Genomic DNA, 25,532 nt, shown 5'->3' on the forward strand with positions numbered 1-25,532 from the left:
AGGTATTTTTAATGGAATCTATTAGTAATTATATTAAAAAAGGGATTAATTAATATTTTAAAAATCTTATAAAAAAAAAACAACCGTTATTATCATTACCCCGTTACCGTGTCGAGATTATTCTAATCTAATTTCGTGATTCCAGGAGGTTTCGTCACATATACGAGGGTAACAAGATATAGAAGCGGGAGTTTCCACCATGCTTCCCCCATCCTCCTCCTCCTGCTCCCACCAACCTTCTTTTCTAACGCTGACTACTTCTAAATAATCAACAATTACCAGTCGGTAAACAAAAACAAAGCTGAGCACACTCCAATTCCTCTTGGGAAAAAACAAACAAGGAGAAACAGCATAGAGAACAACTTGAGGCAAGTTGTTCTTATGGCATATGATCAACCACACTTCACCCAGTACATATGAACTCTGTTATTCCAGGCAAGGTTTAATACATATATATAGCAAAGTTTGATAGACATGGACGATCGAAAACCTATTGCAGGATAGGGTTTACATATAATTCCCAGGTGAAAACTGCAGGGCAGAATTCAGGCCGAAATCTCCATCATCAAAGCCACGGAATGATTCCAGTTGTGTTCGGAGTTGATTGATCTCTTCCTGTAAAACAAACACAATTGCTTGATATTCTCTTATTATGAAATAATTTGCCATAAGAAACTGCCTGTTAAATTCGTGCTATTTCCCACCTCTAGCCTATTGTTTGCTAAATTAGAAGCCATCTGGGCAGTATGTCCACCTTCTTCAAAGGTCAGGGGATAATTACGCACAGTTGGATTTTGATTTCCAAGACCATAAGGAACATTGGAACTTGATTCACTTTCTTCAAATGTTGGCATGTTCTCATCTGGATGTTTCTTCAGTTTGCAGAGAACGAAGTCCCTCTACACATGGTGACCAAACCATATTTTGATAGCATAATTAAAATTCTATTTTATCAATACAAAAATGAAAAGAAAAGAACAGCAAATACTAAAATTTTCAAAGAGTTCTTATAAACAAACTTCTCGGGGGGAAAAAGCCATCATTAAAACAAAATCACCTTATAACGGGAAAAGAGTATTTCAAGTCTAGCCAGTGACCATTATAGGTAACTTATATATATATATATATATATATATATATATATATATATATATATATATATAAACACAAAAGCGTGATGAATGGGCCTGATCTCATGCATTTCTGTTCAGCTGTCTCTTCTACCATACCTTCAAATCCAATTCTCCTTTTTGGGATGAAAAGGGAAGAAAAAACTATAGAACAAATTAAGTGAAGCTTGACAGTACCTGGTTCTGGGGTTTGACTGATATGTAGAAAGCCCTGCATGCACATTAGCATGACTTTTTGTTAATCGACAATTGCAAACAAAGATAAACAGGGAAGTAATTGAAAACATTGCACATGACACATGAACACGTACCAGGGAGTACCCGAGGCTCAAAATCGCACACATTAACTTCGGCGATTATGCTGACTTCTTGTTCATAGCCGCCATGCATTTTTAACCTCAGGTAATGATTCACCAATTGTTCATCGGTCGGACGAAATACATAGCCAACAGGAGATGATGGGAAAGATATAGATCTGTTTGTCATCCTTGCTTGATCAGGTTGTTTGCAACTGAAGAAAAAAGAGGCAAATCAAAACAGATTAAATTGCTAAAGCAATGGAGATTGCAAGATAAACATGTATATATAAGATGCAGTGCAACTACACCGTATTTTGTAGAAGAAAGTGACTTAACGAGAGGCAAATAAGCTGGTGGTGTGCACAAGAAACTGTGGTTCTGCAGGATGAAGGGGCGTGTTCTTTATATAGGCAGAAGTAGAGTAGTGGTGCTTTTATATTCAAGACTTCAACCCCAGAATCTACTTCCCTGAGAAGTTTTCATTCCAATGTCATTGGTGTTTTAGATAAGTGGGTCCCATGTTAAACCGTGTCCTGTATGTCCGTACAGTGTCTTCTAATAGCTGTTTGGAGTGTGTTAGATGTTAGTTTTAATATTTTCTATTTTTCATTTTAGTTTATTAAAATAAGCTTAAAATTCTAATATGTTTTATATCCATTAATAGTTAATTATCACAATCATAATAGTACAACTTGAACTGATATGATGAGTTCACTCAAAATTTAATCTTAATTATCATACTCGATGAGGGAGTAAACTTGGTTAAGAAATTAGGTTTTAAGTTTTATGGATTAACCCAGATTAATCTAAATCAATCCAGAAAAATTTTAAAAAATTATTTAAAGTTTTAATATTTTATAAAAAAAATTAAGAAAAAATTCATGTAAATATAGAGTATACATGTTATAAATAATGAAATTAAAAAATAATTATCTCACATTGAAAAAACATAATTTTTTTCTTATGAATATAGAGTATATATACTAAAGGGTTATGGATCGACCAGGTTTTTTCGAGTTGTTGCACCGGCTGATCTTTTAACAAACTCGGACCGATCCGGCCACCAGGTCGACCCGCATGTCATGACTGAGTTTAATAACTGTAAATTTGATTAATCTAAAATCTAAATTGATTTATTTAAAGTAAAAAAAAGCAACTGATTTGATTAAAAAATTTAATTGCCTTGCTAATCTAGTTAAAAACAGGTCCTCAATCTCTTTACTTTTTATACATGTTATTGAGTTATTTATGACTCAAGTTTTGACCCAATTCTACTGCTAAGTTTGATTTTACAACTATGAGCAATATTCATTATAAAAATAAAAAAATAAAAACATTTATAGTATAAACTTTTTTTCACCGAACGAGAATCAAATAAAATAAATTAGAAATTCATTTCCACAACCTCCGATAAGATGAAAAGCCAAACACACACGAAGACTTGAATCTCACAACTTGCAATCCAAGTTCTGCTGGCTCCACTGCCTCCATCACCAGCTTAGAATATTCTAGAACAATCACCAATAGCTTCCGATGTAATATATTCTCCAATATTCATATTTGTTTTTGTTTTGCTTTTACTCCACCAAGTAGTATAATAAATGAAAGAAAAAAACACCAACTCTTGATTGCTTTTGTAACTTTAATTAATTAAAATTACCAAAAAAAAAAATTAAACCATAACAGTCTTTTTTTAAAAAAAAAAAAAACAATACACATTTAACCGTGGATTGCGAGAATGCAATGATATCCTTTATTATAACAAACAAATAACCACATAACCATTTTATGGAGTAAGATTGTCTTATTGAGAGGATTCATTTGGTATTATATAATTAATTGAGGATGTAACAGTATATTAACTTTTTTACACAATAAAATTACATAAATAGCTTTAAGATGTTAACACAAAAATAAAAGATGAGAGGGCTTTTTGCATCATTTTTGTTTTTTTTTAAAAAAAAAAAACAAATACTACATTGTTCTTCAAGTCAAGAAAATTAAAGAAGGGTCAAGAGATATTTTAGTATTTTTCTTATTTTTTTTATAATCTATTTGAATTATGAGTAAATCAATAGTTTAACTAATAAAAATAATAATAAAAAGAAAGGGTGGTATGCATGCGCTAGTGAATGGATGTTGTTTGTGCCCTTCAAGCAGTTCATGTGACGTATTCTGACGGCCAAAATTGCATTGTTGGAAGTTTTTAATGGCAACAAAGTTAATGGGATAGAACATCCAGTCAAATTTGAGGTTGCAGTTTTTTTCTTCTCCCCCTTTTTTTTCTTTTAATTGTGGTCATTATTTTTTTGATTTCCACATCGAGTCAGTCAAATTTCAGACTTGTCCTCTGTTTTTTTAATTGTGGTCATCATTCTTTTGATTGGTTTTTGTTTTTTTTGTTTTTTTTTATTTTTTTATTTCATCCATTTTCATTTGGATTTATTTGATTTTTATATTATGACACTTATTTTTATATATTTTTTAATCATTTTCTTATTTTGTTTATTTTGTTTAATTTTTTCCCTATAATAGTTTATTTTATTTTTTTATTCAATTTTGGTTCTTATTCTTTTAATTGCTCTTTTGTTATTCTTTTCTTAGTTTTTTTTTCAATTTTATCCCTCCACATTTGATTTTACTTAGTTTTTTATCCAATTTTGGTCCTCATTCTTTCAGTTGCTTTTTTTTAATCCTTTTCTTAATTTGTTTTTCAATTTTTTCCATCAACATTTTTTATCCAATTTTGGTCCTTGTTTTTTTTATTTTTTTTATCATTTTCTAATTTTATAAGGTTATCTCGGGTTGCGGGTTAGCCAAGTTAATCTAGGTTGTTTTAGATTATTTTTTTCAATGTCTTTTTTTCAAAAAAAAATTAATTTCATCCCATGACTTTAGGTTATTGGATCTAAAGCTTTTTTATTTTTTTTATACGTTTTCTTTTTATAGGGTTATTTCAGATCGCAAGTTAGTCAAGTGAAGTTGAGGTGACTCAAGTTTTTGTTTTTTAACTTTGATCCTTTTTTCTAGGTTAATTTTAAAAAAATAATAAAATTTTTAATCTTGATCTCATGTCGCAAGTTACGGGTTAGTAGAGTTAACCCATACTGACTCGGGTTTTTTCTTTAACGTTTCTTTTTTGTGTTTTTTTTTTCACTTTCTATTCTATATAATATCCTAATCTCATATCTCACGTATTTGTCATGTTAACCCGAGTTAACTCAAGTTATCATCACCTGAGCATCTTTTTTTACATTAAAAAAACTTGACCCGACTTGCGGCATAGTGTGGGAAAAATAAACTTAGTATATGCTAAAAGACCTTGGCATTTCATTATAGCAATGAATAGTGAAATGTCAAGGCCATTTTCACTATAGTCAACATATTTTAGGCCTTTTTTCTTTTAATTTCAAACCTATTCTTATCAATTTTTTCCTTCAAAATTGGATTTCTATGAAGTTCATAATTTATTTTGATTTACTTTTTATGAATTTATCACGGTATCATGACTTGAGTCGCGAGTTTTACGGGTTAGACAGGTTAACTCGGATTTTTTTCTCTTTTTTTTAATTAAATATTTTTTTTTTCAATTTCATACTTTAACATCGGGTGTTTGAGAATTGAAATTTATAATTTCCTTTTATTTTCTTTCTATAGAGTTATTTTGGTCTCCTAACTTGGGTTTTATAGGTTAACACGGGTTATTTTTTTTTATTATTATTCAATTTAATCCTTTAACATTGGGTTGATTGCGAATTGAGCTTTATGAATTTTTCATTTGCTTTCTATGGATTATCACAATCTTATGACCTGGATTGTGGGTTAAACGATTGAATCTGGTTTTTTTCTTATTTTTTTAGTTGATTTATTTTTTCAATTACATCTTTTAATATCAGGTTGATCTAAAATTAGGCTTTATATTTTTTTTTCAGATTGCGTTCTATGAGATTATTTCAATCTCATGACCCGGGTTACGGGTTTGGTCAATTAACTCGTATAGTTTTTAATATCCTTTTTAATTGATATTTTTATAATTTCATCCTTTAATATTGGGTTGATTGGGAATTGAGTTTCATAAAAAAAATTTATTTGCTTTATATGAGGTTATCTCAATATTATGATCTAGGTTTGCTAGGTGAATTCGGGTTGACTTGACTCATTTTTTTAGTTGATTTTTTTTATTCCATCCTTCAATATCAGGTTGATTGATAATTGAGTTTAATAAAAATAATTTTATTTGCTTTTTATAGGGTTATCATGATCATATGATCTGAGTAGCAAATTTGACAGGTTAACCCTAGTTCATCTAAGTCAATCGAATATATTATTGCTTTAATATTTGAAAAAAAAAAAGATGTCATGCTGATTTCTTTAGTGAAACTATATTTTTATTAGTTATCTAGGTTATCTTTAAATTTGTCAAGTTGATCAGGTTATATTATATTAATTCTCATATAGTTTAATTTTTTTTCCTGTTAAAAAACACATCAACAACACTTGAACTTCTTTTTTAAAATCCAAAAAAAATTGATCTGACCCGCAGCGAAACACGGGAAATGATCTAGTCTATCCTCTAATATACTAAACATGACCAAATTTTAAGGATTTTTTTAAAGAAAAAAATAGCATAATAAATTAAAAACATTGATGAAATAGCATAGTTTAAAAAAGAGAATTGGCAAAATGGTATAGTTTCAGCATGTCACGATTCTTAATTACAACATCTTACCCTGTCATGATTCGTAATCGCGACATGTTGGATTTAAACTCCAACCTCCCTTATTAATATGGTGTTTTTATAAAAGAAATCATGAATCGAAAAACTTGACGTTTTCTTAATGTGGTGTTTCCCAATCACGACCTTTTTATAAGCCACATTGTGGAACTAAGATAAGCACAAATTGTGTTATTTTGTCGAGACTTTTTGTAACTGTGTTATTCTGTGAAAAAAATTAGATTTATTTGAAATCAATGATTATATTAAACGTTCTGCATGCTATGCTGGGGTCTCTGTTTTCCGGGAGCTTTGATATCAGCTTCAATGGCAGGCGTCAGTACAATTAGTGTCCTCTTCCTACAGTAGTCTTGTTCGATTCCATATCCAGTTTACTTAATTTTACAAGTTTGATTTTTAGGTTTCTCTTCAACAGAGCTTCACCTTTTCTTTTTTCTTTTTACTTTCTATCTCAAAGGATGTTACCAGCGACTATGCAGGATTCATATAACATTCGAAAATGAGCTTTTCAACCACGACAGTACCATCGCCATTCTCCAGGCCAGAATGCTGTAACACCTGTTCAATGCTGAATGAACACATAATATTGATCTTCGTATATTTCTATGCTTTCAGCACCACTCAATGCTCACACTCAGCAAGCCAAAGTTTACAAAATATAAGAAATTTGAACAGGAATTATATCAATTGAACGTACTCTTTGCTCATTGATCTTTGAAACACAGCTGATACATTTAGATACAAGGCTCGTACGAGCAGTTTTCACTTGTTACAAATCCCCCTTCACACACTAAGTAACATGTAGCTAAAACAACCCAAGCAACTAAATATAGGAATTACGAAGTACTTTCTATTTAACAAATCCAGAACTGGACAGCAGCAAATGCATCGGGATTCTTGGACAAAACCAAGCATCTTTTACTACTAGTAATAAAATCTTCCTCTTAATGTTTGGATATAGCCACAAACTTTAGAAGGCATGGGCTTTAAACAGCCCGGAGCTGCATGGACTGATCAAACTCAGTAGCATCCACTATACAGAAAGTGAATTTGCAGATCAGATAACATGCAAGAAATCGAACAACTAGGCAGCATAAGTTGTATCGGTAGCAGATTTGGGGGTGCAAGGTGGCAACATTAGCCACATAGGAACTCCAGTTTCAATATTGTGTTTATATAAATACCCAAATAGGGCAGATATATAGGAAATAACAGATGTGTTCAATAAGACACAGAACCAATGACCGTATAATTAGGGACTTCCTCGGTGCTTGTAGATGCAGGTGGCTGAGGCGGAGGGTTAAGGCTGTCCTCTAGCTCCAGGAATGCTTCCAGCTCAGCCAATTGTTCAGGGTTTGGCTGCAGGAAGTATCATTTTGATGTAAGAATCAACAGTGTGTTTTCTATTTATACTCCATATGACCGGGTTTAAAACTGCAAGGCATGTTACTTCTATGTAATTATTTTAAAAAAAATGGCACTTCTAAGTTCTAACCTGTGGAAACTGCAGAATCGAATCATCTGCTGGACTGTTTTCTGTTGAAGCCATCAAGCAACACAAACCACCTTCTTCAAGGGTTGACATATCAGTCTTCCCCCAAGGATTTTCATTTTCCAAAAAATCCAAAGGCATTACTGTAGGAGAACTCCTTTCACCTTCATCGGGGGCTGATATATCTGTTTCCTTGTCTATATTTTGATTTTCAAAATCAGAAGCCAGTAGGCAATTTGTAAACTGAAAAGGCATCTCCATGGAAGGACCGGTTTCACCTTCAGGTTGAAGAGGTGATAATGGATCTTCAAAATCAGAAGCTGTAAACCAATTCTCATAGGATGACACATAATCAGAATCAGAAGCCATATAGTGGCTCTGTTCACTTCCATTATAAGCTGAATTAACTATCAGCTTATTTGGGTATTGAATTTCATAATTTGAAGTCATGGAGTGGAGTAAACCACCACTTCCATCATAAGCCGAATTAGAATTCAGCTCATTTGGGTATTGAATTTCATAATTTGAATTCATGGAGTGGAGTAAACCACTTCCATTATGGGATGAACTAGATATCAGCTCATTTGAGTTTGGAATACCAAAATTAGTAGCCATGGAGTGGTGCAACCCACTTCCATAATACGCCGAATTAGACATCAGCTCATTTGGGTTTTGATTATTAGTGGTCGAAAAGTGGCTCGACTCACTCGCTTCCTGAGCTAAGTTAGTCGGCAGCTCATTTGAATTTGGATTTTCAAAATCAGAAGCCAGACAGTGGCTTGATTCACTTCCGACACAAGCAGAATTCGTTGTCAACTCACTACGATTTTGATTTTCAAAATCAGAAGCCATACTGCAGCTTGGTTCAGCTTCAAAACCTGAGGTAGAAGCGGTATGGTTTTTGGGTACACCTTTACTGGTTTTCTCATCTAGTTTTTTCTTCAATTTACAGAGAACATATTCCCCCTGCACATGTTGAAAATGAAAACCTCGAGTCATTGAGTGAATTATCTGCACATGAGAGCATACACTAGCAAAACCAAATTTCTAAAAGCAACCTAGCATTCAAACGAAATTTGAAAAAACACAACTCATGAAGCCAGAATTACTGCCTATGCACAAATGACTATTTCTTACACCTCGAGATAATAACCAATTAACATCCTGGTTTCCAATTTCGTAGAAACGATAGCCATAAATTAAGTTAAGTTATTTTTCCCTCCCCATTTAAGAAAATCGTAACACATTAATTCAAATCAGCAATTAACTAATGTTTTTGCAAGAAGACTAAGACCTCTACTATTACAAAATAAACTACTCTTCAAACACAGTGTCACTAAATTACATAAAAAAATAAAAATAAAAATAATTTGCACTTACCAGATTCTTTGAATCAGATACGAACACTTCGTATTCATGAATGATCCATGCAGTCCTCTCGGCTTTAGGACTAGCTGATCTATAGAAAACCAAAGTCTTCTTAGTACCAATCACCTCCTTGTTACGCTTAGCCTTCACTTTAATAGTTTTGCCGGTTGGTTTCCAGAATCCGGCTTTCGTTTTCCGGTTAGAGCGTCTGCTGTTTGAGTACTTTAAATCGCGAGGGCAAAAGAAATACCAAACTGCATCATCGGACTTAATTTCCGATTTAACTACATAATAATCACTGCGTTAATCCACTATTGCGATAGAAACAATAATAAAAAAATTAAAAAAGAAGAAACGGAAAGAGGTGTATAGTTACCAGGTAGATCCCAGGGTTCATGTTTACAGACTTTGACCTCTGCGATGATGAGTAAGTCTTCCAAGTCATAACCGAGCAATTTTGGCTTCAAGTAATTGCTAATCAATTCTTCGTCGGTTGGACGAAACCTATATCCAACTGCTGGTGCGGATGGCATTCCGTCTGTTGGATTTTCCATAACTAAGAGAACAATATGACAGTTAGAGAGAGGGGGGGGGATTAAGGGGGTAAAAACGATCATTCAAAAGTTGCATTACGAGCAAGATCTGACTCACCTGATTGGATCTTGCTATTCATTCCTCTTCCTAAAACAGGAAAGAAAGCCATGCCTGAGTTGAGATGAGGTTTGAGATTGAAAGGGAGGGAGGGAGGACCAGCAGATTCAGCAACCGACGAGTGACAAACTTTTTCTTTCCTTGAAGAGGGGTTGGTGTTTGGGTTCGATGAGAGAGCGAGTGTGTGTGTTTATAATATACTGGGGAAGATGGAGAGATTCTGTATTGTGAACGAGGAGTCAATAGCCTTCCAGGAGAAGTTGTTAAAAGTAGAAAGAAACAAGAGGGTGTGCTGATGTGGCATATTGACATTTGAAACTACTTCGTTGAGAAGAAAGTTGAAGGGGGTGGACCCCACCATTCGGACCGCCTCGAATGGAAAAAAGTGAGAGAAAAGGATCACTCTTTTCCACCGGGGTTTGAACTCCACTCCAGCTTGATTCCCAAGTTTTCTGGGCCCCCACTCCACAACCTTCTGTAACCCTATCGAAAATCAAAATCTTGCTTCCCGTCTTCATTCATTCTACCATCTTCTAGAACGTTCTCCTGATAAAAATGCCTCCTAGCTGGTTGTCGTGATAACCTGTAGTAGAAGCAGGATAGAAGAGGATGGATGGCTGGATTTTCTTTTGTTGTATTGCTAGCCTAATAGAACCATGCAAATTGCAATAACTAGTAGCAGCAGCTGCGGTAAGTGTTCTTCAGCAGCAAGATTATTTATATACCAAGCAATCTTGGTATTATCTTCCAGGTCCAAGCCTTTTCTAAAATCAAATCGACCCTCAGAGCCCAAGTCAGGACCATAAATGGACCAGACTGAGGAGACGGGTGGCATCTGGACTCTTGGGATGCCATCGGTGAGCATGGCCTAGAGATAAGATTGTCTCATGGGAAGGATGAGACCAAAAAAATTCTGTCGAGCTGTCTATCTTATCTCACGAGGACCAAAAACTATACTTTGTCAAAAAAAAAAAACAAGAGAGGAAGAAATGGTTTCCATGGTAATTGTTTAGGAAAGAAACAGTTACTGATCAGAAGCATTCAGGCAACCCATAAAAAGGTAGCATCCAGATACGACATGACATGACATGACATGACGGAAAAGACAGTTCTTTAGAAAATTGATGAACAGATTTATCAACATTTGGAATGGTTCTGATTTGGCGTTTCACATTACAAAACAAAGATAATCTGGGATGCATAGTTCTCTCTTTGCCTGAAAATTTTGGCCAAGGGAACTAGTTATTCCCAGGGATGTGGATCACTATAGACAGTTATTTCTGATTTACACGCTTCACTCTCTTATCTACCCCTTTATTTTTCTGAGCCGGTTTTATCTACAAACGTGTCACGCTGGGATCCCTGGATTCTTACTGGAGAAAACACCACGGTGAGTGGAGCATGATCTGAGAGGGAATAATTTTCTGGCCACCTTCCTTTCTCAGCTTCTCGAGGGAATAGAACTGCTTTCTTTACATTGAAACCAATGGCTTCTTCCTCTAAGCCCTGTTCAGAGTCCCCTGTCCTCTCACTGCAGTTTTCCTCTCTTGGCTCTGAGCATTCTGAATTCCATATCCTCCTCTGCAATTATTAAGCATTTTCGTGAGCGATATGTAACACATGAAGTGGCAGAAACCAATCTAACACGGATATAAAGGTAAGCGAAACAGAATTCCATGTATTCTTAATATTCATAAGCATGCCTGGAATTGTAAATTTAACACACAGTAATGCACCAGCTAGTACCATGGGTCAGGGATGTACCGTACCTTAAATTCTTCAAATCCAACAACTCCATTTCCATTAATGTCAGCTTGCATCCACAAATCTTGTGTCTCCTGGGAACTGAGTCCATAAGGAAGACCAATTAAATTTACCTGAATAGGATTAAAATATGGTAAGTTCATCTTTCCACTTAAAATTGCACGTTTATTATCAAGCTGCTTGTAAAAGTACCTGGCGGAGTGCTTCACAGAAAGCTGAATATGTTATAAAATTGCCATGGTTGTCAGCCTTTAGAAATGCAAATGCATCATTTTCAACCAACGAAGCTTTTTGGAGCTGACACTGGAACCAAGAAAAATTACAGCAATCAGGAGTTGAAATCAGTAGATTATGTGCAGTTCCAAATCAAAAGACATTTATGTTATTGGGGCACTTTGCCAGAGCCAGCTCTAAGTTTTATGCCCCTTGATTTGTGAAATAAGGATGCTAAAATGTAATTCAGTTTAACTTTCCAATGTATAGTGTGCGCACACTACTTTGCATTGACGAAATGCTAATGGCAAGAAGTGAACTGAACAGCATAGCCATATATACAACACGGTATGTAAAGTACTTGTAGGGACTTGGAAACTAGCATGATGATAACTGGTTCTTGACTACAATTTCAGTGAAGTTTAACGAATCTTATATGTCAGAATAGATGGTACATGATGCAACAAGCAGCATCAGCTGTAAATATTAAGATTTCTTAGGCATAAATTCCTACTGTCCATGGTTGGATTGCGATTACTTAGCTAGCAGACAGTAAACAACTACGTCTTTCTTTTTTTCCTCTTTTTTTTTTTTTTTTTTGAAAAAGAAGCTTCCTCCAAATAATTACTTAAGAAAAGGAAAATAAAATCAAGGATTTCCGAACATCCTTGTCTGATACATAACAATTGTGTACTATATCAAGATGAAAAATTGAACTAGTTTTCTGAGACACATACAAATTTTAGGAAGATATGAACTGAAGTAAAACAAATGGTCTTGACTCATCTGTATAGTACAATTCTGTTTCCTTTTCTAACAATATTATTCCGTGTTTCATCTTCACTTCTCTAGCACAAAATATCAAACTGGCAGAGCGAGGAAGTAAAATGATCTGATGTGCTGGAAAATGATTGAAAGTAAAAAAGAACTGAAGAGTAAAATATGAAGAACATGTGAGAAATGATTGAACTCACCTTTATTATTCCAAATACTGCTTCAGACCAACTTTTCTTCAATGGTTTCCTTGATTTAATAGAATTACACAGCCATATGAAGTCAACACCACAGATGTTACCCCTATGATTTCGGTGGCTAACCCACTGTGTGATGCAGAAAGAGAGACGAGGAAAAAAAATTGAGGTAAGCAGCGGATTTAGATGTTGTTATCTAGTGATATGGAATCACTTGGATTGGGACTTGAAACTTACCCTGTGAGCATCTGCATAGCTGTCAGTGTATTGATGGGCAATGTCATATGAAGATACAAACCCCTGAGACCTCAGGAATTTGTAAACATGTCCACTCTTGCTTCCATTCCAATCACTGGATAAAGCATCAAACAAAAGAAAAGAAAATGAGGATGTCTATATTCAGAGGCTATGCAAGAATTATCTACTTCACAAATCAAGACGAGAAGCTCACCCACAGAGCAGGATTGGCATAAGGTTGAGTTTGTTTTCTCTCTGATATTGTTCCACAAATTGTAGTATTTTGTAAACCTAGAAAAAAACCAATTACAAACCTCAAGGTAACTATTGGAACAAACATAGCTAAGAAGAACTAGGACTGGAAATTCAAAACGAAGTAGACGATTATAACTAAAGAGATATTTCTATACCTGATCCAGTCTAACTACAGACAGACAGGAATCGTGAGGAAATAATAAGTGAGTGTTGACAATAAGAAATTCTTGCTGAGCAGTGCCTTTCCAGTTTTGTGAAAAGGGAAGCGCTGATTGGACATGCAGTAACTGAGCAACACGGTCTCCACAGTCATGGAAGAGCAACTCTCGACAATTTAGAACCGTAAAGCAGTCCTTACGCACAGCAGTTAGCAGGCCTGTGGAGAGAATAAAATTTCCAGTCCAATCAGCACTCGCTTGGAGGTCAGTAAAATCATATAGCAAAAAATAAGCATACTTAAGCGTAGAATAGCACACACTTTACATATGACTACCAAAATAAGCAAAAAGAAAATAATAATTCAAATTACTGCAGACCCAAGAAGATGGTTTTTCCACCTCATGGCCTGCCAGTATGTGAAGTCGGCTATCCAGAAATATGGCATGCCTAATTTTAATTTCATGATGTTTGTACGAAATTGAATGACAGTCAAAAAATCAGCCTGACCTAAGCTGATGACCAAAGATGTCTTTTGAAAAGCATGAGAACATTAAAAAAAAAAAGTTGCTTGCTTTAAGGATCCACATAGCCCAAGAAGAAACTAAAAGAAAAGGTGGAGCTTAAACGGCATATTAATTACCATCTCCCCGGTTATTGGTTCGTGCAAGCTGGAAAGTCACATAGCCAGCATCACCAAGTCTCTGCTGGTACATATGCACAAGTTCTTCATTTCCAACCCAGAATTCCTACAGATAAAAAACAAGATTTCAACACAGAAAAAAGCCAGTTAGCATAATTTTCAAATACAACAACCAACTCTTTTTATTTTTTCATACAAGGTTAGATCCACAGTGACAGTGAAATAAAAAGGGAATTAAGCACCCACCTGGAGACATATAATTGAAGATCTCTCGTGAAGCAACCAATTCAAAATCTTCTGGTTTCTAGAGAGCCAAACTGCTCTGAAATTGCTTTCACGAACACTTTGATTCTATTTCACAACAAAATAAAAGCACACAAATAAATTCTTAAAAAATTAAAAGAAGATGAAAAACAAGAAGAATTAACACTAATTTCTGAATTCAAAAGGGGCAAGAACAGACCTTTTGATCAAGTCGCTTGTAGATAGGAGCCAGGATGTTAAAAGTAGTGCAAGAAACACAAGGCTCATCAGTCATTGCTGAACTCGTTGAAGACACATAGCCACAACCACTGTTGGTTCTTGAAATAGTTCCATTTCCATTTAAAATATTACTCTCATTAAATCCTGAATTTAACTGACCCACGATGTTTGAATTCGCATTAGACTCCACGACCGCAACCTGTATCAATCATTCAATCAAACCCCACGTTAGAAAGACAAAACCCCAACAAAAACACTGAGAAAATCGAAGCAAACAACAAAGTTACCATCTTTTAGTGTTCTAGCCACCGTAGGAAAAACCTGTTGACTTTGTTGAAGGAAATGAGGGTTCGGGGAAACTTGTGGATGGAGATTGAGATTATTTTCTTCTTTGGCAAGTGTCACCCTCGTGAAGATGCTTTTCGCATTTTATAGAGACCAGAAGAGAGAATCCCTGTGCTGTTTTTGGAGTCTATTACTGGTAAAACCTCTTTTTTGAATTTTCAGAGAAATCTTCAAATTAAAGACCTTGACAGATTGAAATCCGTGTATGTTGCTGTTGGAGAGCTCAAACGGGGCCCGTGGCTGTTTTTGTATTTTCTGCTTGCTTGCTTGCCTAATAGGACAGCTGAGCACACTCTCCTGTCTGTGGGCTCCAGCTTTATTATCATACATTCCAGGCCTCGCAAATTTTATTGGACTGCGGTAAAAAGTTATATTTTAAAGGATTTTTAAAAAACAAATATCTTTATTTTTTAAAATTTATTTTTTATATTCTAAAACTATTTAAAAATTAATTTTAAATAAAAAAAAATCAAATTTTAAATAAATAATATTACCAAATTTTTCCATAAAAAAAGAGGTGTATTATTTCAATATTGAGTTAGTATTTTTTTAATTTAGAAATTTATTAAAATAATATTTTTTATTTTTAATATTAACATGTAAAAATATTTTGAAAATAATTTTAAAAAAACCTTTACGAAGAAAAGTCAACATGGCTGAAAAACAAACAAAACCATAGGTCTGTTTTGTTTAAAATAATCAGGTTCTATTTTTATTTTTATTTTTATTTTTATTTTTTAAAATAGGAAAAGTGTTTTAGTTTAATTGCTTTCTTTCTTATGTTTTTTTTTTTTTGTTAATTTGAAACATTGAGTTCCTTTTCTTATGTTCCATTATTTTAATTTCTTTCAATTTTTTCTTATTTCAGCTTATTCTATAATATCAAGAATGATTTATAATATTAAGAAAATAAAATATATTCAGGAAATGTGAAAAAATTACGAAAGGTGTGTGTCGAATCATAGGTGATGTTATTGTTCATTGCTAACGCCGTCACTAACGGAGGGCTAGTGATAAATAAACGGCTAATGTAAAGAGATCCAATCGACGCTTATATTAGATGAGGTACCCGTTCAAGCATGTTTCATTCGTATAGAAACTAACGGAATCAGTAACCCTATAAACAACTGTTGAGATTAAATAGACAAATATGTTCAACCTCGTTGCTAAAAATGTTAGAAATGGCAATGGATCATATCGGGCTATGGTGTTAAATAGTATAACTTCCAACCAAAAATTAATAAAGTACAAAGAAAATTTTATAGCTATAGATGAAAATCCTCAGTCTGATAATTAAAATCTTGGATGAAATTAAAATAAAAAAATCACTTGGATTAAAAATATCAACGACCAGAGATTCGCCAGAAATAACATGTTAAACATAACGGAGTGTCATTTTGTAAATAAAAAAAAACCCTTCCCATTCTCCTTGATGAAGTTTTCATGCATAATAAAATGACTTTTATACCTTTAAAAGTAAAAAATCATTTAACTCTAGTAAGAGTTTTTTCAGGCATTTTATTTTTTTAATACACATTAAAATTACAAGTTTGATCTTGGAGTTAAAAAAATTAAGCCATTGAGGTATTAGTGCCTTTTCATATCATTTTTTTTTTTTTTGTAATTGTTGGTTTGATTAGGGGTAATAAAGTAATTTACTATTTAATTATTATTTTTTAAATTGAAAAAATTGTTGGCATGTTGGAGGCTTTGTGCATTTTGAGTGGTGCATGCGGCGGCGTCTTCCAATTGTTGAAAATTTGCTTCTGTTGTCTCATTTTTTTTTTTCGTCGTGTCCTTATTTTTATGGGTAACGCATGTCATCTAAAAATGGTCAGTTTATCGTTGGTAACCATTTATTTGTTTTTCTTTCATTTCTCTCTCCTAGTCCTAAAAAACTAAATCCAACCCTCATTGTTCTTGGTGTTCCAAAATCTATCATTTTAATTTTGATTTTTAATTTTAGTCATTTTCTCTTTTATTAAAGTTTTATTTGTTTTCAATTTAATCCTTCAATTATATAATAATAATAATAATAATAATAATAATAATAGAGATAGTGATAGGGATAGGGATAATATTAATAATGGCAATTATAGTAGTTGTAATAGTGATAGTGATAATGATACTAACAATATTATTAATAATATTACTAATAATGATAATAATGTTAATAATAGTGATAATAATAATAATAATTTATTATGATAGTAATAGTGGTGATGATGATGATAATAATGAAACTAATAATAATACTAATAAAACTACTAATAATGATGATAACTGTAGTACTTATAGTAGTTTTTTTAATGATAATAATAGTGGTAATGATAGTAATAATTGTGATTATACTATTAATAATAAAAATAATAGTAATAGTAATAGTAATAATACTACTAATAGTAATGGTGATAGTAATAGTGATAATAATAATAGAAACAAATAATAATATTAGTAGGATATTATGATGGTAATGGTGGTTATGTTATTAATAATTATGGTGATGATAGTAATAATTATGATAATAATATTAATAATATTAATATTAATAGTAGCAGCAATAACAACATTAATGTTATTAATAGTGATAGCGATAATGATATTGATAGCAGCAACAACAACAACAACAATAATTATAATAGTGATAATGATGATAATAATAGATAGTAATAATACTAATAGGACTAATAATAGTAGTACTAACAATAATAATAATGTTGGTAATAATAATAGTAATGGTAATAATAACAATAATAATGGTAATAATAGTTTGTTAAAATAATAGTAGTAGCTATAACAATAATGATAATTGTGATAAAAATAAAAATAATGATAACATTAGTAATGATAATAATGATAATAATAATAATAATAATATTAATAACAACAACAATAATAATATTGACAGTAATAATAATGATAATAGTGGTCATAATAATAATACTACTATTAATAATGATGATGATCTTACTTGTTAGTAATAGTGATAGTTGTAATGATGATGATGAAGAAGATGATGATGATAATAATAACAATGACAATGGTATAGTGATAGTAATAGTAATAATAGTGATAATACATCATTCAATGTTAGATTTGTCCGTGATTGAGTTTCATTATTTTTTTTATATATGGTATTTTCAGTCTAGTAAACCCGGGTTACGGGTTTAAAAGGTTGATGTGGCTCGATATTCGCTTTTATTTTTTACCTTATCATTATTATTCCTGATTTTATCATTCAACATTAGTTTTTTTTAAAATAAAAACCAGTTGTTCAGGTTTTCCTTGAACCTATTAAATAAATCAATTCACATCGAGTCACTTCTTCATAATTTTACTAAAAACTCATGTAAGGTAAAGATCTAAGTCAGGAAATTTTAAGATTTATTTTCTTGTCTAAGTTTAATAACATTGTAAAAAAAATCCTAATACTCTTAGTGTTTTTATTATTTTATTATATATATATATATATAAAAAAAAAACTGGTTTGGCCCATGAACCAATAGCTAGTATAAAATATGGTACAAAGAAAACAAATTACAGGGAATAAGTCTAAAACAGTAAAAGCAAGTGGAAATTCATGGGTGAAACATTCTCGAATGCCGTTGTAGTCATGGAGAGATTAGAAATAAAGTATGTTTTGACGTTTAATTAAGATGCTCGTATAGATAGTCCAAGCACCAGAATTCTTATTGGTTCGATAATGGAGACCTAGTCTGGATATTGTTAGGGCATCTTAATATTGTAAGGTTACGAGTATGTTTAAAAGTGTGATTGTTATTATTTTTTAAAATATTTTTTATATTAAAATGAATTAAAATGATATTTTTTTATTTTTAAAAATTATTTTTAAAATTAACGTATCAAAAATAAAAAATAAAGTATATTAATTTCGATACGTTGATGCTCGTCAAATTTGTTTCTGTTTTTTTTTTTTAAGAAGCGACGGGCAACTTATTAATAGCAAGGAAAAAAGAAAAATCCAGTTGCGTGAGTCTCTCTCATGCACATCCACCTCAGCTTTTTAATAGGTCTATAGGTTTTTTTTATTGTTCATTTGGTTTTTTGTTTTGTAATTTTTATTTTTTTATATTAATTTTGTATTGAATTATATTATTTAATTGATTATTAATTAATTTTTATATTTTTTATTAAATAATAAAATAAAAATTAATTCAACCAATTTCATAAATCAAATTATGAGTTTAACGAGTTTATTAAAATAAATATAACTGTTTTTCATGTAAATTTATTTTTGAATGTATCTAATGGATAAGATCGCATCAAATCAAATCTCGCATAATTTCTAAATAAAGGATGTTCTTGAACTTTTTTGAATTATCTAAACAATAATATCATAAGTTTTTTATTCTAGAAATTATAAATTCAACTTGCTTGCAGCGAAAGCGCGCGACAATAACTAGTGGGTTTCTAAACCGGATAAACTTGACAGGATAAAAATCGGAAATGGGGGCCTCAACGTTTCGTCCGGTCTTTTTTTATAATATCCGTTTAGTTCGGTATTTTTTTAAGAAAAAAAAAAAAGAAAAGGAAAGGAGGTGAAGGGCATGTGGGCGGGAAGGAACCAGATTTATGGAATGAAAGGAGAAACGAAGAGCATCTTATCATCTACTTTTTCAAGCAAACAAACTCAAGTGACACGTGTGTGCCAGGATGCATCATGCAACCGCGTACACGTTGCTGTCAGCTCATGACGGTGCTCTTTTCTGGCTGCCAATGGCAAGTTGGGACCCGTGACGGTGATGTGACTTTAATTGTGCCAACCTCTTTCGGTGGTCAAAACTCATTGAGTTTTTTTTGGATTTTATTTTTTAAAAAATATTTCAATGAATATTTTATCACTAATTAAAGTAAGAAACTATAAGAAAAAAAAGAATAAAAATATTATATTTTTCAATATTGACACAAAACTACATTATATTTTTTTTTGCATGAGTTCACTGCAAGAAATTAAAAAAATTCATATTGTGAAAAAAAACTCCAAAAAAAAATAAACAAACCCATTATTATATCAAAAAGTAACCACATCATAACAATTATTAATAAAACACACGTTGATCAAAACTCATCAATGGATTTGTTTTCAGATTTAAATATTTTATCAGTAATTTTAAAATAAAAAATATAATTTGAATTAAATGAAAATCCAAATATTCTATGAAAAGATAGTGTAATAAATAAGAGAAAAAGAAAAGCAACATGAGAAAACAAAATATATCAAAGAGATAAAGCACTGATGAAAAAAAATAAAGAAAGAAAATACAGTGAAAGGATGTTGATGGATTTGATTATGAGACGTGAAGAATAAGAAAATAGGAGGATAGAGATAATGGAAAGAAAATAAGAGAGGGTATGAGAGGAAAATATTTTCTATGAAATTACTAAAAAAAATATTTTTTTGTTTTTGCTCTTAATTTCATCACTAATTAGTGACAGAAACCATTAATTCTTTTGATAATTAGCGACGGAAAGCCCCTGTCATTGATTCTGCTTACAATTAGTTCGTCACTAAAAAACCAATTTTATGATTGTGACGTTATGGTGTCCATTTCGGTTTAGTTACGTGTTTGGTGCTGCGACTGCGTTTATAAAAAAATATTGTTGTTATATGTTTGTTTACGGTATAAACACACATTACAATTTGTAGGACCCATGAACATCTGTGGTTAAACCGCAAGATAATCAAAAGCAATTTCAAGCTGCCTTTTTGTGCTGAATTGCAAATTATGTTTATAAACACAGTAAACAGAGGCGTCAAAGAAGAAGAACATAAACAGAGCACAACAGAGCAAAGTGGAGAGCAGCTCCCTCAGCTCACCATCGGCCTCCGTCGTTTCCACCGCTAGCCATCGCTCTTCCTCTTCCCCTTCCCCTTCCCCTTCTCCTTATTCTTCATCTTCTGCATTCTCCACCATTCACGTTGCATGTGAACAGTGGAGAGCAGCTCACCACTGCCCTTCGCTGTTTTCATTGCTAGCCACTGCTCTTCCTCTTCCCCTCCTCCTTCTTCTCCTTCTCCTTCTCCTTCGTCTTCTGCATTCTCCACTGTCTGAAGAAGAAGAACAGAAACATAGACCAATAGAGCACAGTGGAGAGCAAATCCCTCAGCTCACCACCAACCTCCGCAATTTCCACCGCCAACCACTGCTCTTCCTCCTCTCCTTCTTCTTCTCCTTCGTCTTCTACATTATTCTCTATTGTTCATGTTGCATATGAACAGTGGAGATCAGCTCACCACCAACCTCTATTGTTTCCTCGCTAGCCCCTATTCTTCTCCTTCGTCTTCTGTATTCTCCATTGTTCGAAGAAGAACAACAAAAACAGAGCACAGTGGAGAAAAGCTCCCTCAGCTCACCACCACCCTCTGTCATTTCCACCGCCAGTCACTGCTCTTCCTCTTCCCCTTCCCTTTCCCCTTCTCCTTCATCTTCTGAATGCTCCACTGTTCACGTTGCATGTGAACAGTGGAGAGCGTCTCCACTGTTCATGGCCGGACTGGGTTCGGCCTAAACCTAAATGTCCGGTGTCTGGGTCCGACCTAGTAAAATAAAAACAACCCAAAAAAATTTCTCAGATATTGTGTTTTATTTGAAAAACTAGTATTTAACATTATTCAATGACACTACATAATTATATTAGAAGGAGATCGCATGATGACGTAGCATTTGCAGAATTTGATCGCAATTCCAATTTTTTTCCTAATGATATTTTACCTGATATTATTGCACGCTCAGGAAGCCATGGAAATTGTAGTCATTGTCAGATGGATTTCGTACGTGATGAAATTGCAAATAGTTTAATGGAACAATAAAAAATACTTTATATAAAATGTTGTTTATTTCATGATGTAATAACAGTAGTTAAATATACAATATTTCAAAAAAAACCATTAATATTAATATATGTCTTTTTTAGTTATTTTATAACCTCAATTTGAAAAGCATTCTTAACCAAACACATTAAACAACTTTTTGTTCAACCTTAATTTCAACCACAGTTTTAACTAAATATATATTTTTCCAAACCAACCTCAACTAAAAGTACTTTTAAAACCACATATATTTTTAAAACAATTTTTTTTTTCAAACCACAATCACAACAGCTACCATAATACCAAACACAGATGGGAGAAGAAGTGGTGCTCAACAAGTACAAATAATGGTTTTTTTACGTTGAAATAGTTGTTTCTTAAATATTTTTTATTTAAAAATATATTAAACTAATATTTTTTTTATTTTTCAAAATTATTTTTTATATTAACACATTAAAATAATATGAAAAATATCAAAAAATATTAATTTAAAACAAAGAAAAAAATAACAATAAAATTAATTTTTTTAAAAAAATATTTTTGAAATACAAAAATAAACAAATTAAAAATTTTAAAACAGTGTTGGATAATTTACTTAATATTTTTTTCATTAGGAGGCTCGCGTTTCTGGAATAACAAATTTTATAATTTCTTTTACTTTAACAATAAGAAAATATTCGTACTAATTTTCACATATTAGAATTAAATTTCTCATCTGATTGATTGAATCTTAGGCAAATAGTTCACTGATGAGATGTTACATGTCTGTATTTTATATATATATATATATAAAACAAGAAATTACATTTTTGTAGCCTACAATTAGTGTGTATAATATAATGGAGAATGATATTTTTTAAATGTTTTTTATTTAAAATATATTAAAATATTTTATTTTTGATATTAGTATATCAAAATTATTAAAAAAATGAATTTAATATTTTTTTTCATATCAAACACGACTTTTAAAATCCATCCAAATAGAAATACAATGTCAAACAATCTTTGACATTTGACCTTTAATATACATGTGGCCAATAAGCTACTTGTTTAAGCCTAGAAAGATATGATAATTCTTAATAGTAATAGCAATACACAAGATTCTTGTCTCGCGATATGCTGATATCGGATCAAATCTTTATGAATGTAAAAAATATCTAGTTACTATTAATATTTTTTTAATAGAAAAAAATTAAATCATTTAAGGGTTGACTCGATATAATCTAGTCAACTTAGTGGCTATAAAAACAACTCAGATATTAAGTAAAAAAATAATTTAACTAAACAAATCGAAATAAGTTAGGTTATGAGGCTGAGATGATCTTATAAAAAGTAAATCGAAATAAGTTGTAAAACACAATTGTCAACTAACTTAATATTAAAGGATGAAATTAAAAAATAAATCAATTTTAAAAAGAACAAAAAATGACCCAAGTCAACTTAGGTTAACTTGTTAAACTTGTGACTCAGGTCATAAGACTGAGATAACCTCATAGAAAATAATCCAAAATAAATAATAAATCTCAATCTATGACAAAGAAAATGTTGAAGAATGATATCTAAATTAAAAAAAGTTAGCCTGCTAAACTCGTAATCAGATTATGAGACTCAAATAATTTATAGAAAATAAATTAAAATAAATCATAAAGTTCAATTTCAATAAAAAAATATTGAAGTATGAAATCAAAATTGAAAAAGAAACATATATTTTTTTTAAAAAAATGCTATTAAAATAAATTGTGTCTTGTGAGGTAATGCATGCTAAAAACACCTCTTTTTTTTTTAGTTTTTTGTTAATGTTAATAGTAAGAAAAATTTATCTTTCAATTAGACTGGCTTGCATTGCGGAAAAAAAGGGAGATGAAATGAAAATCATGAAATAACAAAATCATTTCTTGCTAGGTATATACATAATTTTTTTTAAAAAAATTTATTTTTGATATTAATAATATAATATAATTTTTGAATTTGCACATGGGCTACAAGCATTAGGTCTACTTGGCCGTAGCTTGAGCTTATGCAACTTGGCTCGAATTCATTTAAAAAAAACAATCCTTTTAAATTTTTTTAAAGAATTTTTGTTTGGATCTTTTAAAATTAGTTATTATTATTAATATTAATAAAATACAAGTGATATAAATAATTTATATATTTTTTAAATATCTTCTTAAAAAAATACTTGAAAGGCGAATAAAAAACCAAAATTTATCTTTTTTATATGAAATATTACCCTAAAATTGAGAAAATTAAAATTTCATCTAATATTTTAATAAGATAAAAAACTATTTACATGATTTGTAAGCTATATAAAGAGTTTAACTAGCTAACACAATCTCTTTAAATAAATAATATTGGTTTCAAAGGAAAATGAAGCTTGCAATCTTGTACTTGATTTTAGAAAATTATATTAAATTATCTTACAAAAAATACTAAATGAAAGTTAAAGCCTAAATTAGCAATATAATTATACAATATGATATACAAGTAAACGATATTTACGAAAAAGAATGAAGTTTAGAAATCTTTTACTTATTTTTGAAAAACCAATTTCACACAAAGTTACGATAAGAATTATTTTTCTATTAAAGATATTTCGGGTCCAAAACACTTTTTATTGATAATCAATTGGATTTTTTAAACTTGTTTTTCTTTCTTTTTGATATTTTTAGAGTAATAGTAATATCTTCCATGTAAAACTTAAACTTTAGAGGAACATTTAAGCTTCATTCTTTTGAAAGTTGAAGAAAAATGTGGCCTCGTGGGATTATGAATCCTACTAAAAATGGTCTAATCTAACCCTTTTTAATGGTACTATAAGTAATGGTAAGAAGTGTATGTTATACTAATGAAATCTTAGATTATTTTATATGTCTTTTGGTAGATTAATTTGAAGTAATAATGAAATAATGGAATTGAAAAAATAATAATAAGCTGGTGATTTTAGGCTACTGAAATCTAGTATTCCAGTGAGTGTTATGGTTGGAACTCGGTACCTAGTTATAGTGTGCTGTGGGTTCTTTGATTTAGTATATCATTTACCGAAATCAAAATTGTGGATTGAGAGTTATGATTTTTGAAAGTAAATCACTTGAATTTATAATTTCTAGGTTTATAAGAATAAAAATGTTTTTAAAGCTATTCTCGGTTAAGCGGAGAGTGCAATTCACCCCGAATATTTTATGGACCCAAAGTTTGTTGTTTCAATTTTAGAGCGATTTTAATATTTTTTTGATAATTTTTATGAATTTATGAGAAATTGTTTCTAATTAGTGAAATTTAGAAACAAGGTTGATCCCTTTTATTTTCTCCACTTGGCTCACTTTTTAAGTGTTTTTTTAGTTTTTAAAAGTGTTTGGAAATATTATGTTATTGTACAATTTAGTAATGAATTTGGGCTATATTAAAAGAAAAAAACAACAACGCACAAGCAAATTGAAAGGAAAAAAGTCAATAATTTTTTTTAATAAAAACTCAATGTTAAAGGTTAAAATTGAAAAACAATTAAATAAAAAATAGTTTTTTTAAAATAAAATTATCAAACCTAATTAAGTTTATAACTCCGATCATGAGTTTGATAGGTTAACTTGGATTAATTGATAATTAAATAAAAAATAATTATAAAAAATAAAGTTATCAAACTTAGTTAAGTCCATGACACGGATCGTGAGTTTGGTAGGTTAATTTGGATTGATTGACAATTAAATAACTTAATTTTTTGAATGTTTAATTTTTTATCACATAATTAAATAAAAAATAGCTTACAATTTTTTTTATTAAACCCAACAGAGTCAAAGACCCAGATCATAGGTTTAACATTAAATTACGAAACTCAGGTCAATCTAGTATGTCACCTTTTTAATATTTAAAAGAAAAATTATCATATTAGAATTTTTTAAAAGCCAAGCCAAATTCTTATCAATTATTCAGATTTAATAACATTATTAAAGAGTTTTAAGAT

General features: G+C 31.2%; 2 protein-coding genes and 1 long non-coding RNA gene across 3 annotated transcripts; all 3 read right to left on the reverse strand.

Annotated features, from left to right (window-relative positions):
- Positions 1-1,256: 1,256 nt before the first annotated feature.
- On the reverse strand, positions 1,257-1,868 carry LOC133690809 (uncharacterized). Its single transcript, XR_009841507.1, has 3 exons — positions 1,738-1,868; positions 1,442-1,641; positions 1,257-1,341 (listed from the first exon to the last, which is right to left on the reverse strand). It is a non-coding gene; the product is annotated as an uncharacterized LOC133690809 (long non-coding RNA).
- A 4,974-nt stretch (positions 1,869-6,842) lies between these two features.
- LOC133690666 (putative NAC domain-containing protein 94) lies at positions 6,843-9,950 on the reverse strand. The gene is made up of 5 exons (XM_062110914.1): positions 9,676-9,950; positions 9,401-9,580; positions 9,037-9,308; positions 7,660-8,622; positions 6,843-7,523 (listed from the first exon to the last, which is right to left on the reverse strand). The coding sequence occupies exons 1-5, from the start codon at positions 9,725-9,727 to the stop codon at positions 7,386-7,388; spliced, it is 1,605 nt and encodes a 534-aa protein (XP_061966898.1). The 5' UTR covers positions 9,728-9,950; the 3' UTR covers positions 6,843-7,385.
- An 819-nt stretch (positions 9,951-10,769) lies between these two features.
- LOC133692916 (uncharacterized calcium-binding protein At1g02270-like) lies at positions 10,770-14,911 on the reverse strand. Its single transcript, XM_062114091.1, has 11 exons — positions 14,685-14,911; positions 14,378-14,596; positions 14,161-14,265; positions 13,915-14,020; positions 13,271-13,491; positions 13,075-13,151; positions 12,861-12,975; positions 12,627-12,752; positions 11,632-11,742; positions 11,445-11,552; positions 10,770-11,256 (listed from the first exon to the last, which is right to left on the reverse strand). Exons 1-11 carry the CDS (start codon positions 14,685-14,687, stop codon positions 10,990-10,992), a joined length of 1,458 nt encoding a protein of 485 aa, XP_061970075.1. The 5' UTR covers positions 14,688-14,911; the 3' UTR covers positions 10,770-10,989.
- Between the last annotated feature and the right edge of the window lie 10,621 nt (positions 14,912-25,532).

Source organism: Populus nigra, chromosome 4 (assembly GCF_951802175.1).
Source record: "Populus nigra chromosome 4, ddPopNigr1.1, whole genome shotgun sequence".
In the NCBI taxonomy this organism is placed as follows: domain Eukaryota; kingdom Viridiplantae; phylum Streptophyta; class Magnoliopsida; order Malpighiales; family Salicaceae; genus Populus; species Populus nigra.